This window comes from Camponotus vicinus, unplaced genomic scaffold, assembly GCF_025532165.1.
Source record: "Camponotus vicinus isolate PSW18456_S1 unplaced genomic scaffold, iyCamVici1.0 SCAF_7, whole genome shotgun sequence".
NCBI classification, from domain to species: Eukaryota; Metazoa; Arthropoda; class Insecta; order Hymenoptera; family Formicidae; genus Camponotus; species Camponotus vicinus.
In genome coordinates this window covers 6,385,971-6,405,477 of record NW_028141979.1, presented here as the reverse complement: position 1 = coordinate 6,405,477, position 19,507 = coordinate 6,385,971, and the positions used below count along the sequence as shown (strand labels likewise).

At 36.9% G+C, this 19,507-nt stretch overlaps 3 protein-coding genes across 8 annotated transcripts in view; 1 reads left to right on the top strand and 2 right to left on the bottom strand.

Annotated features, from left to right (window-relative positions):
- Nucleotides 1–15,187, top strand: part of Syn (synapsin) — a 50,508-nt gene extending 35,321 nt beyond the window's left edge. For all 4 annotated transcript variants that reach the window (XM_083105583.1, XM_083105587.1, XM_083105584.1 and 1 more), the window contains exons 7-10: nucleotides 4,884–5,089; nucleotides 5,239–5,503; nucleotides 5,592–5,838; nucleotides 6,345–15,187. In XM_083105583.1, the coding sequence (XP_082961709.1) occupies nucleotides 4,884–5,089; nucleotides 5,239–5,503; nucleotides 5,592–5,838; nucleotides 6,345–6,529 (903 nt within the window). In that variant the 3' untranslated portion in view covers nucleotides 6,530–15,187. The remainder of the gene's footprint in view (nucleotides 1–4,883; nucleotides 5,090–5,238; nucleotides 5,504–5,591; nucleotides 5,839–6,344) is intronic.
- Timp (Tissue inhibitor of metalloproteases) overlaps nucleotides 1–19,507 on the bottom strand; it is a 79,585-nt gene that overhangs the window by 26,269 nt on the left and 33,809 nt on the right. The window contains exon 1 of one of the 2 annotated variants that reach the window (XM_083105591.1): nucleotides 894–1,318. The exons of the other annotated variant lie outside the window; for it this stretch is intronic. The gene's annotated coding sequence lies outside the window, so the exon portion shown is untranslated. Of the gene's footprint in view, nucleotides 1–893; nucleotides 1,319–19,507 lie in introns of those variants that run through there. 2 annotated transcript variants of the gene reach the window in all.
- LOC145975243 (uncharacterized) lies at nucleotides 15,603–18,986 on the bottom strand. 2 transcript variants are annotated; one of them, XM_083105588.1, is made up of 5 exons: nucleotides 18,937–18,986; nucleotides 18,737–18,846; nucleotides 18,003–18,213; nucleotides 16,162–17,305; nucleotides 15,603–15,708 (listed from the first exon to the last, which is right to left on the bottom strand). In XM_083105588.1, exon 4 carries the CDS (start codon nucleotides 17,196–17,198, stop codon nucleotides 16,185–16,187), a length of 1,014 nt encoding a protein of 337 aa, XP_082961714.1. In that variant the 5' UTR covers nucleotides 17,199–17,305; nucleotides 18,003–18,213; nucleotides 18,737–18,846; nucleotides 18,937–18,986; the 3' UTR covers nucleotides 15,603–15,708; nucleotides 16,162–16,184. The 2 variants fall into 2 exon arrangements, with proteins under 2 accessions (XP_082961714.1, XP_082961715.1); XM_083105589.1 differs by having other exon boundaries at nucleotides 18,737–18,829; nucleotides 18,937–18,977.

Genomic DNA, 19,507 nt, shown 5'->3' with positions numbered 1-19,507 from the left:
AAAGTTATTTAATATTTCACAAGTACAAGTACTTGCTGATTATCGCTCTCGAAAATTTCTTTTAATATCTTTCACACTAAAAATATTCGTTTTCATATAGCAAATTGAAAAATTACTGTAAGGTTTATATTTACTACTTAAATTCGAATTATTATTTCGTACAGGAGGCTCGATCCAATCCTTTACAGATCGACATTTATAAGTTCGACTCGTTTGACCACACACATTCAGAAGTTCTATTTATTCAACCTGGTCGGCTGCCGCGTTTTACCTCCAATCATTTAATCTATACAGCCTGTCTGATTTTATAGTTTGTCCGATTTATTATATCCCTCGTTCATTAAATTTTGAACAAAATTAATAGATATTTTTTTCTAATTTTGCTAAGAGATATCTCAAAAATTTGTATTTAAGAAAAGAATTTCTGCAAATACATATGCTAAAACATATAATAAAATTTACATAATATTATTATTCATAAAAATCGATGCATTATTAAAAAGAAATATTAATAATTCTGCTATAATATTTTTTAACATCGTCGCTTAAATAACGTGTTTAAATAAAATTGCATTTTAATCATATTTTTCTTTTACATCTGTATATAATTTTTTCTTTTTACATTTTTTTTCAAATATGTTCATACGTATTTTTAGAATAACATTTTCGATTTCTCAATAATTCTGTTTTCCATGAGATTTCGCGAATACTCGCTTACAAAGAGAGACATAAGTTTCAACCTCATGTCTCTCAATTCTATAATCTGATTATACGGATTTCATTTCGCACAAATTGAAGTCAAAGCCAACAGCTTGCCTTTGTAATCTACTATGCATTCGTGCGGAAGCTATTGTATTTGCGATGGAAATCTGACAATGCAGTGCACAGTTTACCTTTCTCCCCGATTGACCTCTTCTTGATCCTTTCGCCCGTACAGACTTTCCGTTTTGTCTCTTCCGCCTTTCCCCAGAGTCTCTTCCGAGATCTCTCTCACAGCTTAACGGGTGTAATAATTCCGAGTCAAATGAGCCGCGGGGTCGATCGATACTAGGAAACGAGACGCACTCGCGTTTTCTCGCGGAGATTCGATCTCGAGGAGTCGGTCGTTTTCTCGCGTGCACGATAACAAGTCACCCAGATTACGAGATGACATTGGTCAAAGAGAGAGAAAAGGAATGCGCGGGAGAGATCGCGCGGAAAGGGATTCTCCTTCTTTTTCTCTTCCTCTTTTTCACGCACACGTATGCACGTACGCACGTCCGATCGCACGCACGAGCGACCGATCGCGCGCGAGCTTCGAAAAGCAATGCAAGCGCGAGCGACACGCCGGGCTCTCGTTCCTTCCTACGTTCTTCCTCGCACACGACGTTCCCGGCTCGTGCTCCCTGCCTGTCCCCTCCCTCCCCGTTGCTTTCCCTGTCCGTCCACCTCGTGGTCTCTCTTTCGCTCTCTTTCCTTCTCCACTGAAGTGTACACTCTCGTTCACCATCCTTCGTTCTCTTTCTCACCGCCTCTCTCTTTCCCTCTTGATTTCTGATGCTTGGATTCTCTATCCTTGTCGTTTCTTCTCTCGGTTACTACATCGACGAGATGCGACTATCCTCGTTCAATGTTCTTTCTGATGATCTCCTCGTCCCCGTCTTTCTGAAATGTTGACCGTCTCTTTTGAGTCATCCTCGTCTTCCGATCGATGCTTGCTCCAGTTCAGTTTAATCCGTTTATCTCGTTATTTAAATGGCATACGGAAGAAGAATATATGAGACGATGTTTTCCCTGGAAATTGGTTTGTCAGATAGAAATAATATTTTTAGAGCTTTTGCTTTAATTAATAATAAAATGTATTCTCTGATTGTGAGTTTGAAAAATGAGAATTTTTAATGGTTACTCACGAAAGACTCTTGTCTATGAGACAATTCTTCTTTCTGTAAATTGTTTCAATTCATGGTATTTAACTCTCTTGAAATATACTTGTTTCACGTGCATGTTATACCTTGATAAAGACTTGCCCGGGTCGCTTTTGTATAGTCGTACTCATAATATATTCATACATATTCATACATCTCTCTTTTTCTCTCTTAAAGACGAGCTCGACAATATAATTCATGAAGGTCGTCTCATTTTTAAAGATGGTCTTAAATCATTTCCAATTTCATGAACGAGGCCTTGCTTGATCAAGCCTTTGGCGCTTAAAATCTGTTCTTAAAAGATGCTATTATGAGACGACCTATCTACCTTACTTAAGAAGGATTGAGAAAAAGATGGTTTAAGAGAGATGATACCTCGAAGGCTACCTTGAAATTCCACTACAATTATCAGCCCGTTTCAAGACTACTTTATCTAAGCTTGCTCCAAGTCTTGACTACAAATACCATCTATACTCTCGACTCTTCTATCGCTCTATTCCTCTCTCTCGCTCTCGCTCTCTCGTTTTCCGTTCTCACACAGTGAGAACTTTACCTACCGCACTCTACATCCGTTGCCTAGAGTCATGTCTGACGGCTTCGAGATCTCTTCGCTATCTCCTCGCAACGGTCGCCACCCTCGATCACACACCTTCCCGTTTCCTCTCGTCGCGTTTATTCTTCCCCTCTTATTCTTTCTTCATCTATTATTATCTCTGAGATGGAGACATTCGCACATCCGCCATCGATCGCAATTAAAACATTTTCTTTCTGCAGATTTCCAAGAAAGGTGTTTGATATAAACTTGATATAAATTTCATGATACATCGCGATCATGATAAAATATACTTTTCTTTCAAATCGTTATTTTTATTACAGTAAACTTCTCCCGATTTATTTTTCACAATCGCAGCTGTTGATCGTTTCTTTACGAACGCGAGTACCAGATACGCATTTCCAGCGATACTCAGAAGGCACTTCTCCACACCCACGAATATACGAACATTTGCACGAACAGATTGAGCACTCTTTCACGACGTACAATAATCGCGGATATCGTCGGAGATTGGGCCCGGATACAACCGCTCAACTCGGCATATAGGGGCAAGATACTAAGCAGCCGCTTCCTCTTTTACATCCCTACCATTTGTAAACAGATTGTTAACGGTAAAACACTCGTCGTGATCTCCTGGTGATTCCGTTTCCGGTAAAAAACCATTGCACACTCACTGACTAATTTCACGAGATGGACCAAAAAATGAATCACTCGAAAATCATACTCGAAATATACAATGACGCTGGCGATTTAATACTCAACTGCGACAATTCATACTATTTGATTTTTAATATATTTGATCTAAATATACTCATTTCCCTACAATAATTATTTTTTTCTAAAAATAATATCTGATATCCTTTCCATTGTGTTTTTCATAAGATCTGTTTCTTTTCCACTGTATTTTATCTACAGTACATGTGCCTTTTTGGGGATCAGAGTGACCCGGTCGTCCCTTTTGGAGAGTCTAAATGGCCTCGTCATGCAGTCAAAAAGAAAAAACAGTCAGTCGCGTTAGCCAAGTCTCTTAATAAAGCTCATTATTAAAGTACAACTCGAAGCACTGTTTTCACCTACATTTCCTTAGAAGAAACGCAAAAATAAGTAATCTAAAACAAATTTTTGCCACTTGGGTAAATCTTTTTCATAAATTACGATTCTTACAAAGGGCACGTCGAACGAAGATTTAACAATCAGCCGACATGATATATTTAGATTTATAATATTATCTTATAATTTTAGTCGAGAGTATTATACATATATATTTTATTTTAACGTTATAAATATATGATAATATATAAGTAAAAGTAAGTCACTTACTAAATATGATAGATATGAAAACTATTAAAATTCAAAGACATATCTTCATACTTGACATTTTGACTTTTTATTTTACATAAAATAAAAATTTAACGGGCAATTATGAAAAATGATAATTAATTAGATAAAGCAATGTGAAAAATATCTAGATAGGTTAATAAAGAGAATATGGAGACAAATAAGGAATCTAATAAATATCATATCAATCCGATTCAACAAGTGACATATGCACTTAAGCACTCCATGTTTATGTTCTTCTTTTATCACCAAGAGATTCCATAGTTATCTATAGTAACGGGATATCCCGAGAAGCATTTACCTTTCATGTTATTTTTTATTAATACGATTAGATGGAATAAAGTGAAGTTTATAATCAATATTATAATGGACGAATAAAAATCGAATTAAATTCTTGTTTGCGTGACCGTGTCAAATATACATAAAAAAATAACAATGTTATTTTAAATATTCTAAATCATGTGAAACATTTGACATATAACATATGTTCAATTAATATTTGAAATTTCGTCTATATTTTTTAACATACAGGGTGTCCCGAAACTAACGCTTGATATTTTAAAGGCAAATTCTCTGACCAATTTAAAAACGATTTTTCCTCAGCGAAAATGTCGAGGGAGATCATTATTTTTTGCATATTCCCAATTTTTGTCATCATGTATCTTTCTAACTAAGCCTTAAATTAAAATTCTATTAAAGTAAACTCTACCTAAAATTAACTAAAGAATGTGACTTTATTAATATTTTATTCCCATAAGCCTTAGTTTGCGAAAAACCCTTTATTTTCAATCGTTTATAACTCGAAAACTATTAGTGCCGCGACATTTTCGCTGAGGAAAAATCGTTTTTAAATTGGCCAGAGAATCTGCCTTTAAAATATCAAGCGTTAGTTTCGGGACACCCTGTATATATTCGCATTGATATACATTGTAATTAGAGATTGCACTGCTAATCAAACGGTGGCAACTACGAGAGATAGAGAAATTAGAGAGAAAGAGAGAGCGAGAGAGAGAGGCTCAGTTGACAGGACATTTGCACGTTAATTATTCCCTTGCAATTCGTCAAGCAATTACCTATTCCAATTGCAGGTAAGCGCATCTCGATATCCCGTGGTGGTGAAACTGGGCCACGCTCACAGTGGGACCGGCAAAGCCCGTGCAGAAACAAATCAAGAATTTCTAGATCTCGCTTCACTGGCGGCTATGACAAACAGTTATTGCACAGCGGAACCTTACATCGACACCAAATACGACGTGCACGTGCAGAAAATCGGAAATAATTACAAGGCTTTCATGTAAGTCGCAATAAAGTCGATTAATTAAAAAAATTCGATTTAAAAGCCAACAGCTTCAAAAGAGTAAAATATTTCAAAATAACTTAGCGACGTCATTTTATGGAAAAAATAATTGGAATGACACACTTTTGCCACTCTGATCCTTATAGGCGAAAAAGCATAAGCGGCAACTGGAAATCGAATACCGGCTCGGCCATGCTAGAGCAGCTTTCCATAAGCGAGCGACATCGCACATGGGTCGACCATGTGGCGCAATTATTCGGAGGATTGGATATCTGCGCGATCGAATTACTGGTGGGCAAGGATGGCCGGGAGCACATAATCGAGGTCAACGACAGCGCGCTGTCTTTAATGGGAGACTCCCAGGAAGAGGATCGACGTCACATCGCGGACCTGGTTACCGCGAAAATGCAGGTGCGTGCGAGATTGCGAGCGATTACGTGCTCGTGACTGCGATCGCGATCTCTCATTACGTGTAAATCATAATTTACGATCTGCCCAGGTTTACTGTCGACCACCGAGCGTGTTGACCAAGACCGCCTCGCGAGGCTCCATGTCAGGTTCTAGCCAGGTGAGCAGTCCAGTGGAAGATCGAACTGCACCGCCAACGGCACCCTTGGGATCTCACGGAAGTATGGGTTCCATGGCTAGTATAGGAAGCTTAGGTTCCGTAGGTTCCACCGCGCCAATATCGGCTGACGTCACTACCTCGGAAAGTCATCATCAGTTACAGCGACGAGATTCCCAAGGTATACATATTTTTTTTTTGTGAACAATTGTTCTCCAAAAGTAATCATCAAACACGCGACAAAATTGGAAATAGACGCAAATTTAATTAACTAGTTACAATCATAATTAATATTAGTGAAATTTGATGAATTAAAAATAAATATATAAAATTATTCCCATTATTATCTGCTTTTAAAATTATAATAGCATTAAATAAATATTAATTATATGAGAAAATTTAATATTCTTCATTTTCAAATTATACTAGAAATATTAAACATTTTAATTTTGTTATTAAGTAAAAATTTTGCGTATTAAAATACACAAGAGACTGCACTCTTACATCAATATTGGAGAACAAGATTGGATAGTGTACATATTTGCTCCTATATTTCTCAAATATTGATTCGCTACTTTATCACTTTACACATTTGAAAGCCGACTGTATTGAATTTTAATAATTTCTTATTATTAATTATTCTTATTATTTATTATTAATAATTTCTATTCTCAATTTTATTCGCAGCCTCACAATCGAGCACAGTGAGCAGCGCACCGTCCGTTGGTCGACGTCCCGAGGAGCCGCCAACGTCCAGGATTCCGTTCCACCGACAAGGCAGCCAGTCGCAGCAGACTGGCCAGGGCGAGGACACCGAGGACACGATGAAGAATCTGCGAAAGACCTTCGCCGGCATTTTTGGGGACATGTAGACCATAAGAAATGGCCGACGTAGCGAGAGCGTAGACGTCGAGCACTCTCGCGATGAGGTAGCTAATACCCAGGCTAACACCCAGGCTGGTAGTACGTCGGTCACACTAACACGAACTCACGAATTACTTCGGAGATCCTTAAGCATGTTCGACGATTGAAACTCGACGCGCCAATCGTGCAAGGGTACATGAGCATGTAGATATCTATATATTTGCAGATTGTCGTAGAAAACTCTCGCGCGAAAATTGCATGCCGCGCGAAGTGCACTATTAATCATTCGAATTTAATCGAATATAAAAATTGTTAGAAAATTAACGACCAGGCGGGAAACGAGGTTGGCAACGATAATTGCGCGGAAACATCGAGAGATGAGAATTTCCCGCGTTCAACGATTTATTAAGCTAACGCGCTGTCTAACGAGGTAGGTCCTGTATATTGAGAGAATCATGGTCGTGTGTATGCGTGGATACATTGGAGAATAAGGTAGTAAGTTCTATATATAATCCGTATATATACGAATTAAATAAAAGTTAGGCAAGCTCAGTCGAAAGAAATGGCAAATTATTTAATAATCAGCTTTGATGTTCATTGAATTGCTAGCGCAATTGATATCCAGTGAAGCATTTGCATCGCTAAAATAAATCGTATATAAGCGCACTTTCTTACCATAAAGGCAAGGCAATCATTCCGTAGGCCCCTGGCGTCTCCTCAACCAGTTTTACTTCGAGCACCCACTTTTAGGCTTAACGTTTGGATCGTCGTGTGTCATATTGTCATTTAAGGGAAAAGGCACTGCGAGATAGAAATTAAGGCAGGCAATAGGCGTCTTTCGGGCGATCTCGCAGTGTTTGTAAAAATATTCGTACGCCTACGTCATTCGAGATGATCGAAGACGACAAAAAAAGAGGAGATTCGGGCATTATTCTGAACATTTGGCTAACCGAGACTGCGAGCGGTCGTTTGGTTTCATCAAGGACTATAGAACGAATGTATGTAGTTGTCTCTACTTTTAAGCGCACAAGTAGTTTTAAGATAAATCAGGGATGGGCAAAGTTTCTCGACATCGCGGACAGGAGGTCGAAAACTTTCGAAATCAATCCGCGAGTTCTTTCTCTCGACACGCGCGAGAGAGATTAATCGATCGAGATATATATCGCTCGTCGAAGATATATATCGATGAATTAATTCGGCAATAAATTTCTGACGAGAACATGTGGAATTCACGATGAAAATTTATCGTGCATTCCGAGAGAGAGAGAAAGAGAAAGAAGTGGCGACACTTTCTTTTCCTAAATTTTCGCACATCGCGAGCCGCCGTTAAAATCGCATGAGACAAACGCTCCGTCGATGGAAAATTCACGAAAATTTGGTCGCTGTGTTTTTTAGCATTAAGGAGTCGCGCGAATTCGTGTATGCTTGAATCTTGGCGCGAGAAACGGAAGGATCGATCGAAAAGTAATTCGACTAGAACGGGAATCCGATCGCATGCAACGCGAAAGAAAATAATATCCCGATACATAGATCTGCAAATATATACATATACGCATATGTATGCGCAAGTAAACAGGTTGAATGTAATAAAATACCGGCGAAGTGTATTAAACGCAGCTACGCGGAGTACGAAGAAGGGCAATTTCCAGCGAATAATCGGATTAAACTTAATGTAACGAAGGAAAACTGGGGGATAATCGACCGTGGTTTCAGCTCTGGAAAAAGGAAGGCTCGACATTTGCAATTTGACAAATGTGGGAAAGCTAAAGAAGCTTCGCTGAAGAAAATACAGTCGTTAAATGATGTGAAACATTTGAGAAATATCAATTAATATATGATCAATTGATATATAAATACATAAAAAAGGAGGGAAAAAGAGCATAAGCTTTCTTAAGTCACTGAGAATCGAGGAGAGGACGAAGCGAATGCGAATTTATTTGAAAGTATGATCTCATTTTTGGAAAACTCTATATGTGTAATGGGAATCTTACATTATATACGGTTTCATCGTGTCCCTTTCGCGGTTTTCTGACTGCATAAGTAATAAATAATTGACAGTTTGATTTTCATGTGCCTTGACACTAAAGTGTCCTTCATATCACGTTGTTTGCGGTTGGTAAATGTTAAAACAGATAAAACGGATAATTCTTGAGAGAGACGAATTACGATGGCAATGCTGGTCGATGCAACGAACGGGATGACGTAGATGTATACAACGGCAATTTTGAGGCAGGCATTGCACATTTACCGCGCGATCTATATTGTTTGTACTTTTTTATAAATCCCAATCTCTCATTCCATTTGTATATTCGCTGAGACACACTGTTTCTTCATTGATCTTCACCGCAGAAGCCGGAGAAGCGTGCGCGCCGTCCAAGCTTACATTCGTTAAAACATCTTTGCGCCTTCGAGATCAAGAATGTGTTACATAAGTAAGTGGTTGTACATATATAAATTTTCGCGGGAATATAAAATTGTGATTTTATCAGTGTTTTCGATTCTGCAATGATAAAATGTCTTCCGTGCGTTGCGAACTGAATATTTCAAGCAGCAGATCTCGCGTAAGCGAAACAGATGTCTTAGCCCTTAATAAGTAATCTGTCAAATAGTTCGACATAATTATATTTCTGTAAATGTATTTTCAAAAAAATATTCAACTATCTAATTCATATATTAGAATATTCCTTTTTATCGCCTTTCTTCACATTGGAAAAAATTAATGAGATTTTAGCAAGTTTCGCGACAAGGGCAGAAATTTGCGCGATTAAAGTTAAACAGGAAAGCAAAGGCTTTAACACTCGACGCACAGATCTCTGGTTCCCTTTTTTCAGAGCTGACGCCACGGTACGATTAAAAGCAATCAAACAATCATAATCACGTCACTGCGCGGAGGTCAATCGATCGACACTGGATGCGTAGACGCGGTTACAGATGAAGAATATCTCAGGGGTGCGAGTCTAGGCACTAGATAACATAGGAACTAGAAGCGGCAACGCGTGCGTCCATGCATAGCCTAGTCAATTCATCGACGTCGACTTCAAACGATAGAGTGCGGATAGAGTTAGGATTCGCTTGTACGAAGAAATCCTTGTGACTGTGATCCTCGGGATTGTCTATAAAAAGAAAACTTTTCGCGTGCATCTTGTCCGATCGATCGCTTTTCTCGATAAACTCTAATATAATCAACGAGTGTTAATTTTACTCCTCTTCTTTTAATATGTTAATTAGATTCATTTTCCAATTTTCTGAAATTTTACGAATTCAGGAGAAATTTTTAATAATTTATATTATAATGTTGAACAGTTATCAAGTTTTGTGTAAAATTTAAAATACAATTATTTTTCATAAAAATTAATAAATCTGAATTTTCAAAATATTGATAACTTAATTATATATTAATGAAATAAATTTTCTCATCTTTTGTCACATTTTCAAGAATAATTTTTGATATTTAATTTCAATATAGCAAATGCGAGAAGAGGTCTACGATCATCGCGAAATGATCGTTCGAACAATTGCACGCCGATTTTGACTAAACAGCATTATCGATATCGGACACTTCGTTGCTTGGATCATAACTTATCAAGGCGTTATCCAGTGCACGTTTAGTTACGATGACTGTGTAGTGTCGTGAGCGGCAGCATTTCTCATTTTCGTTCCCTACGCACCGATTGCACCGTAGCTACCAAGTAATAATGCACCAGTAATATTTGTAAACTAGCACAGTAACCATGTATCGCGATCTCTTCAATTCTCTAGGATATGGTCGTGTTGCTGTGTATATATAATTGCGCTCGAATAATAAACGAATGATAAATTTGTTGTTCGTTGCCGCACGAAAAGTTCGGTCTCAGCGCAATCTCGCATAATATATACATAGCACACACATACACGCATACTATATTTCATATAAAATCGCATTAATAGGAGAATTCACCGTGATTTCATGTTTGATGATCTCCGGCACTTTTCAGCCGGAGTGGCTCTTATCTTCGCGTTACGAACGTTATTCCTGCAGCTCTCAAAGTATGACCGCAGTCTTCAAGGTATTACTGCGGCAGCGTCCTTTCAGGTAGCGCAAAATCGTTCGTGCAAGATTTATGATAATGCAATTACACGAAGAGAGTTCCGAATTACGTTTACGGCGACGGTGAAGCGTGTAACACCGTTCCGGAAACTCATCAATGCGCAATTCCCAGTTGTAAATTAATGATCCTCGTAATATCGATCGTTGTGCATATACAGTCGAGTTTCCCCTTTCGTGCTTAGGGAACACGAGCCTTTACCGACGAGCCATAAATCTCCCAACCCTCCCTCCCCAACCCCGCAATCTCGACGATCCTCCGATTATCGCGAGAGGATCGTGCAATAAGTTATGATTCGCGCGTGTTTCGCGCCTCTCGGTAGATTTTACGTAACCCTCTTATATATATGTACGTATATCTTTCGCTGTGCTTTCTGAGCATTCGTCACTGTACATCGAGGAGAAATCTCTTACGTACACATCATCTTGGCGATGAGCTGAATTTCAGTGCCTCATTTCCTTCTCTTCCGTTTGCTTTAGCCGAGCAGTAGTGGCATGGGGTCCGTTACAATCCTAGTACTTTCCCCTCATCCTCTTCTCTCCAACTAATACATATATATATAAAGTGGAGTAGCTAGATGTATCATATATTAAATCCATGTGTGTTATTGCAAACTGCGACATGCACTTAGGAGCGTCTTAAGATTAGCAAAAATACCTTTGTAGATGAGAAGCAAGTTATCTCGCTCGAGATGACTCGGATATATATTATTGGGATCATCCTTGTAACATTAGTTAAAGTTACTTATTTGAGATTTACTCGCAGTAACGCTTTAACTAACGTTTCTAAGGATGGCTCGCGACAAGACTCTATGCGACTACTGCCAGGTTAACAATGAATAATCGGATTGTATTATTACGCTTTCGGAAACGCTGAAGCCTCGATAGTTGAGAAAATAATGCTGATAGAGAAATGAATGCGTTGTCGTTTCGCGTATTTTGCGTTTGTCGAGGACTATTTTAAGAAACTTAAATCAACGTTATAATATTGTGGCCGCCCAAAACACCAAAGTCTGTAACTTTATAAGTAATTTACAACGAAGGCGCGAATTTGTAGGACGCGTTTCCAGCGGTCATCTTCGTTTCTGAGCTGTGGCAGGCCAATAGAGGATAGGGTACGCATCATCGATTTACCCCCGATTACACGACGGCTCGTCTCTTGATAATATTCGGTACGTATCTCTCTGTGTGTACGAACTTAATGTTAAACTCGGACGGTAAACTTGCGAGAAAAGTAACGATAATAGCAGTAGACGTGTAGGCGCGACGAGTATACACGTTGCAGCCTAATATCGTCGCATTACCTCCTTGATTTCAATGCGTGCTAGCCACATGTATGATACCCACTTACACACATATCTCTACATGAGCATACACACACATACACACACACACACACACACACACATACGTACGTTCACGTAAAAATTGAATCGTATCGTAACACTATATAAGTAATATTACTGTACGATATGGCGTCGATGTTATTTAATCCCCGTTATTACATTAAAGTCAGCCTATCGTGCCGAGGAAAGCAAGATACGGAGGTATATTTATCGCGTTAAGATTTCAGGAAGACACAGGTCTAACTAATTTACGTAGATTCGTTAGGGATCGTAAAAATTAACATAATCGATCGAAGCGTTGAATTTATGCAAGATATATGATATACGTATGTAATCCACACAGATTCGTAGATTAGTAGAAGACCGCGTCGACGAAAAGCCAAAGGCCGTGATCGTCGCCCTTTTTCGAATGATATTTACCGATCGCGGGCGCATTGATCATGTTTCCAAAAGGGAGAAAGGGAGAATCGAAACGCGACCCTTCGATGATCACAAACGAACCACCCACGCGAGGGAAAGGGTTGAATCGAGGCCCGTTGGTCATGCTCGAAAACCGTCATGACTCTCGTGAATCGGTTGACATTCACGTGGCCAACTTTGAATTGAGGTTGAATATCAACGATGATGACTTTTGACATTACCGTGTGCAAAGTGCGTACGATTTGATCATCGCAAACAAAAAAAAAGAGAGAGAGACGATCGACGAAAGGATTATTCATTCGTGATGAATTCGAGTGCGATAGAAAAAAAATACAAGGTGTATGTACCAGTTCCTGGATGGTCTAAATGTTACGACCTTTTTCTGACTTGATTGCAAAAATTCGATGCATTCACATCGCATTTTGACGTGCATTCGATTGTTTCGCCATTTTCATACCTTGAGATTTGTTACATCTTGCATATTTTCTATCACGAATTAGATTCAATGGCAGTTATAAAAATCAAATAATTTCTATAAAAAAAAAAAAAAAACTAAAAGCAAATATCTTTTCATGATTTTACCAAAGTCGGGATCACGGGATTTCTTCGGTATAAAATAATCAGAATTGATTGAATATTATTGTGATTTGAAACGAAAAAGGAAATGTAAAAGTTCGATCCATGCCGATCGATTCTCCGGTCTCGTGAGCAAGATCGATGAGAACGCAAATCGGTAAGATTTTCCTCCGCAATCGGAAAGATCGCGAACGGCAGGAGCGAGAATCGGCGCGTCTCTTTTTAACGATAAACTTTTAACGGTACTTAAGGTCACAAGCGTATTTTTAGTGGTCATTGAGAGGACAACGAAAATCGACAGAACGAGTCCTGAGCGTTGGAAACGAATGGGAGAGCGAATGGAGCGAAAGAAGGAAATCAAAGGACGATTATATATGGAAAAACGTCCGAGTAGTTTGTCGCGCGCGCGTAGATTTTGCGCGCGCTTTAAGTTATCACTTATATATCGTAACGAATGAAAATCCGTATAAATAAGTACCGGAGTAAGCGCGACACGCGAGGAGGATTAAATCACACACATAAAATGCGAGTTCTATCTGTCATCGTTAATTACTAAGGATTATCAGAGTTTGGAGAAACTCTAAAGTTAAGCCGAATCAAGCATAAGAGTATAAGTTTATAACCTGTAGCGAGGATACGCGAAGGAATGTAGTACAATATTAACAAGAACGTGTATAAATATATATGAAGAGTATAAATAATATATATAAAGACAAATATTATATATATATAAATATTAAATGCAGATAAATACACATATAAATACAAAAACATGTAATTATTCCTATGACATGCAGCGTTAATCGTTGGATGTACATCGAGGTGCTCGTTACGATTGAGTTTTATCGTTTGATTAAACATCGCGTGACCCGAAATATCGCTTTCGAGCATCTTGAGATGTTGAAAGGATTACGAGAATGAAACGCGAAGCAATGAGAGGCAATTCATTGCTTCTGTTGGCGAAGAACAAGAAGCGTGATCGGCAACGAGCATCGTGATCGATGTATGCACGTTGATCATCAAGATCATTTTCGAGATAGTCTACAAGATGAGCTGTAGAAGTAGAGAGTAGATCATTTTCAGAGACAGATAATAAGATCGAAGCATGCTGTTTTTTGCCTAATGTGCTATTCATGTAAGCGTACGATTCGAAATATGCGATGAGTATATATATATCGAAAGATGAGATTATCGACTTTACTTTTGTGAATTTTGAAGGGCATTGGACTCGCGGCATTGCTTTCCCCTAAAGTATTTGTATCGGTATTTTATATATTATGATAATTATAATTAAATCGATAATTAAATATTACGATAAAGAAATTTGTGTAAAATCAAAGTAAAACGCAATATTGTCGAGTAAGATTTCTCGATTATTGATATAATCGACAAATGTTTTTATTTAGCTTTCATATGTAATATTCTTAAATAAAGATTCTTCTGATTTTTTTGCATTTTTCGAGGCTTCAACCTCGAATGATTAATGAATTAATAGATACGATAATGGTTTCTCGGAGCACTCAACGCTAAATTTTAGCGTGGCTCGTAATTAATCGAACAAAGATATTATCGGAACAATAGAGTAGAACAATAACAATTAATGCGTCGCAAGAGTTTTCTGAATAAGAAAAAAAAAGAAAAGAAATATGAATGTGTATCGACCATTACTCACCCCACATTACCTGTTGCCATAATAGATTATAAAACATTTCCAATGTTTCCTAGTCATTATGGTTGTTATGATAAATCTTACTCTTGAATGTGTTAAAACAATAGATCGTCATTCTATAAATGTCCATTATGTTACATATATACATAAATATATATACGTTACGTTGTCATTGGAGTTACCTTTACCAATATATTACCGCATTAATGTGAAATATGGCAATTATAATAATGCGAGTGTCGAGGTGTTATAAATATTAATGTATAATCGTCAACGACACTGTGTACTGCGCAATGTTTTTTCCAATTAACGATTAGGCGATTACATATATAGGCGAATCGCATCGATATAATGAAGAAAAAAAACCAAAATGATATTAATCGTCAATAATAATAATTGCAGCAATGATAACAAATGAGATATCCATAATATGCATTAGATACGGGACGTCGTGTGTACTTCGAAGACGTCCCGATGTAGAACCTGTTACATTATTATGTTTAATGCGATATACGTAAGCTGAACTGTAATAATAAAAATATATAAGCATAAAATATATATATCATATGCATATCGTTATTTTTCTTTAATATCCTGACATATCGTGATATTCTCACATGTTCATAATATCTGAACAGATTTAAATTTCTTTAATTTATTTAATTAATATTTAATTATTTTTTTTTTAATTTATATATCTTTAATTTTTTTATTTTAGAATATATGTTTAAAAACACTCAGAAATGTATCTATAAAGATCAAAAAGTAGTGCTGGCGTAGAGGCGACATAAAATTCACTCATTCAAATCAAATCGCACATTATATACATCATTATTATCATCTTTTAAAAATAAATCAAACAAATTACAAAGTGATGCAAAATCTAGAATAACGATTTATCGAGTTCTGTATTGAGAGAGCAATTTTTGTACATTCCCGCTTGGCCCAGCTTGGCGCTGAAAGTCTGACTTCGGGGATAATATGTCGTCGGAACTGTATGAATTGTTGGTGCGTGCCAGCCGTAATCCATGGACGTTTTCCAGTAGCAAGGATGAGGTGGAGGATTATCCTGACCGTAACCTTTAAACACTCCTGTAGAAATTATTAACAATTAATATAAAATGAATGAGCGCTGCATGCATAATAATGCATTATTCTCTCTGATATTTGACAATGCAGCTATTTATATATCAAATAAAATATATCTCTCTTGTTTTTTTTGCAAATTATTATTAAGATTTATAATCCCGTTCATGTATGTCTCCTCGACTATCCATTAAATCTCTAAAATAGTTAATCTTCGTGTCATTTATAAATACAATGCTAAAATGTTATTTTTTTGTGCAAACTACAATTCTTTCTTGTTAAAAAATTGGTAATGAATTTGTCACAAGTTTTTTAGCAATTAATTAATTAATTAATTAATACTTTTAAAACCATATATATATGTTATTTCTTAATTTCATATAAAAATTAAACTCAGCATTATATTGGTTGCATGATGAACAACTGTCGTAATTCATGTGAAATAGAAATCTCGCTTACGAGCTCTAGTCGGCTTCTCGAGCCTATGAATCGATCTCCGTACAATCGTACGGTATTTCATACGCCAAGCTACTGCACTGATATTGACCATCGATTATTCCGAGATCGCCGATTAAAGAACCACGTATCTTGAAACCGGGATCTACAGTCGTATTCTTCATTCTCGCGAACGCCGCCATGTCCACGTAACGGAGATCGTTGTTGTTTAGAAACAGAAAAAGTAAATTGTCCAGGCCTTGAAAGCTATCGGATTTTATCACGGTCAATTGATTGCCGTTCAGCCAGAGTGAGCTCAGCGACTTCATGTGTCGAAAGATACCGGTGGGAATCGCCCTCAATCGATTTCTGCCCAAGTCGAGTTCGTTTATCTCGTTAAGACCGCGAAACACGTCGGGATGCAGGGACGAGATCTTGTTGCGCGACAGATAGAGGAGATCTATGTGCGATAGCCCGTTGAACGCGCCGATCGGTATTTCCGATATCTCGTTCGAGTCCAACACCAGCGTTTCCAGCTGCCTGAGCCCCTTGAACATGTTTCTCCGCAATGCGAGCCGGTTGTTGGTGATGTAGAGCTCGTGCAACTCCGAGAGGCCTTTCCACGCGCCTGGTCGAAAGGTTGAGATATTGTTGTGATCCAGCAGTAGAGTCTCTAGACTGCTCAACCTCGCGAAAGCGCCTTCCTCCACGTTAATGATCGTGTTGTTTCTTAGGTCTAAATAGGTGAGTTCATCGAGAGCGCCAAAATAATGTCGGCCGATACTCGACAGTCGATTGTCGCGGACGTAGAGAGCGGAAGAGTTGCTGACCTCGATGAAGGCATTCTTAGCGACATCAGCGATCCCGAGGCTCTCCAGATGTAGCTCGATGTCCTCGATCGTCTGAACGGCGTTGACGTCCTCGAACGCGACGTCGTGAAGAATGTCGCCGTTTTCCAAACAGACATACAGGTGATTGTAAACCTGACAGTCAGCGTCCTCCGTGAAAACGATCGCGACGTTGACCGATAGGAAGAGATAAATGAGATGAAGGAAGCGCATGGTGCACTCGAAGGCTGAATATGCACTGACCTCGTGTGCGTCAGGGATTTCTTCGCGTACACAGCGTGGCTCGAGATATTATTAGGTGAATATATATCAACGATAAGCTGAACGACACATACATACATACTTTTCGCATTATCTTAGATTTAATAATTAATTTATAAACTATCGGAACTGCATAATGACGGATAATGTTATCTTCTAATATATAATTCTCTTTCTTTTTCTTGAAATATATTAATGAATTATGTGAATTTAATTTTATTGGAAATCAATTGAACACAAGCTAAACAAATAAAATTTTAAAAGACATACGGCTTCTCAACATTAAATATAAAGTTAATTAATATTCATAATTTCAAAAGCATAAATAAATAAATATTTAGCTCATTAATTGTAATATGGATATCTGCTTTATAATTAAAATTATGAACAAAAGAGTACTTTCAATGCATTATATAAAATGATATATCATGTAATTATATATTGTTTTAATTATTAAGAATAATAATAATGAAACAATGGCATTATTGAATGACAAAATATATACTTGTCGTTTGATAATAGTAGATTTAATTGTTTAATATAAGCCATAATAAAATAGATAGAGACGTAATATAATATAATAAAAATGATCTTTTGAACAGAATATTTTTGGGCAGAATTATTTTTTCAAAAAATGTTCAATGTCGATATAAAATAACATCTTTTGAATGCAATAAACAGAAAATATATCTGCATACCCCGGAAAACGACAAGGAATTATCAATGATGAATAATAAAACCATATCAGAATCTCACACTTTACAATGTGCGGTGATAAAAAATTCAGGCGCCGCTCGGTCCGCATATATTAACTTTGTGTACAGCTCGAGACGAGTTAGTTGCAAAAGATTCATTGGGACACATACAAAAATGCTCGTAGGCAGATAAGATTCGACGGGTGCAGTGATCGGCTTCGCGTCGGCTTATTAATAGCTGAACATTATCATGCCAACTACTTGCGACTTCTCTGGACCAAAATATATACGGCGAAATATATCCTTGTACAAGAGCATACAATCTACTACTAATGTATTCGCATTCAGAAAATAATTCTGCTATTAATAAAACTATGTGTTATGTATACTTCTATTTATTTAATGGAATATTGTCTTTATATTAAAAATTTCTATTAAATATTTTGATATAATTCATCCGTAATAAACAGTTTGTTTTTCGTTTTGTATGCATGAGTGACGCATGACAGTTCGAAACTGCTCCAGGATACATGCATTTAAACGAAGAACGCGTAGGAAAAATATCGGATTTAATTTTAAAAGAGACTAACGGCTTCGTATTACGTAATTGCGTTTGTAATATTGAGTTCGAGAACGGTAACATGTAAATCGCATCAAATTACGTCCGAGAAAAACGAGATCCGATTACTTCCATATACATGTTGAATGTTTTCCAATTTCTACATTTTGCAAGAATTTAACTTAAAATGAAATACTATTTGAAAAATTGATATGAATTATTCTTTTGGAACTTACTCGGATATATGAATTTTGATGGAAGGTTATAAGTTCGATAAATCTCGTCAGTGCGTGGACCAAGTGCGGTTGACTTTTCTTCACCTTGATAATCTGGAATTTTTTCGTCACTACAAGAGCACGGTACATCGACCATTTCTTTATTACATTAACTTAATACAATAATATTTGAATTTTGTTAGATAATCTTCAACAATTACTGATTTCGCTGCACGTTTACTCACTCGCCTAAAAGTCCGCCATCACTTGGTTGCTATAGAAACGATATTAAGCGTACAATCGATTAAACAAAAATATATAAATGTATATATAATATGTATATTAAAAGACAAAATAAAAATTTTTAATTATTTATTAACCAAATTTAGGTAATTTTATGTTTTATTTAAATTTGCATCGTATATTAATCAACAATATAAATTGAATTATTGTCGTTTCCTGATCAAATGTTAACATGTCACATAATAATTATTACTTATGTATGCGTTGCACCTAATAAATTAAAGCTGAACAATATATGCAATGTATACTAACGCTATTATGTAACCAGTAGTCTTCAACATTGTATAAACATGATGAACACATGTGCGAATATTTATGTTCTTTCGATATACTATTTTATTATAATTTATTACAATTTATTACCTGCATAAATTAAGAAATTATTAAAAATCTTTAAAATTTAAATATTACATATTTTTAACAAATTTACATAAAATTTTTTATAAATTAAATAAAATTTTTACGCATATTGTTGAAAAATAATTGCAT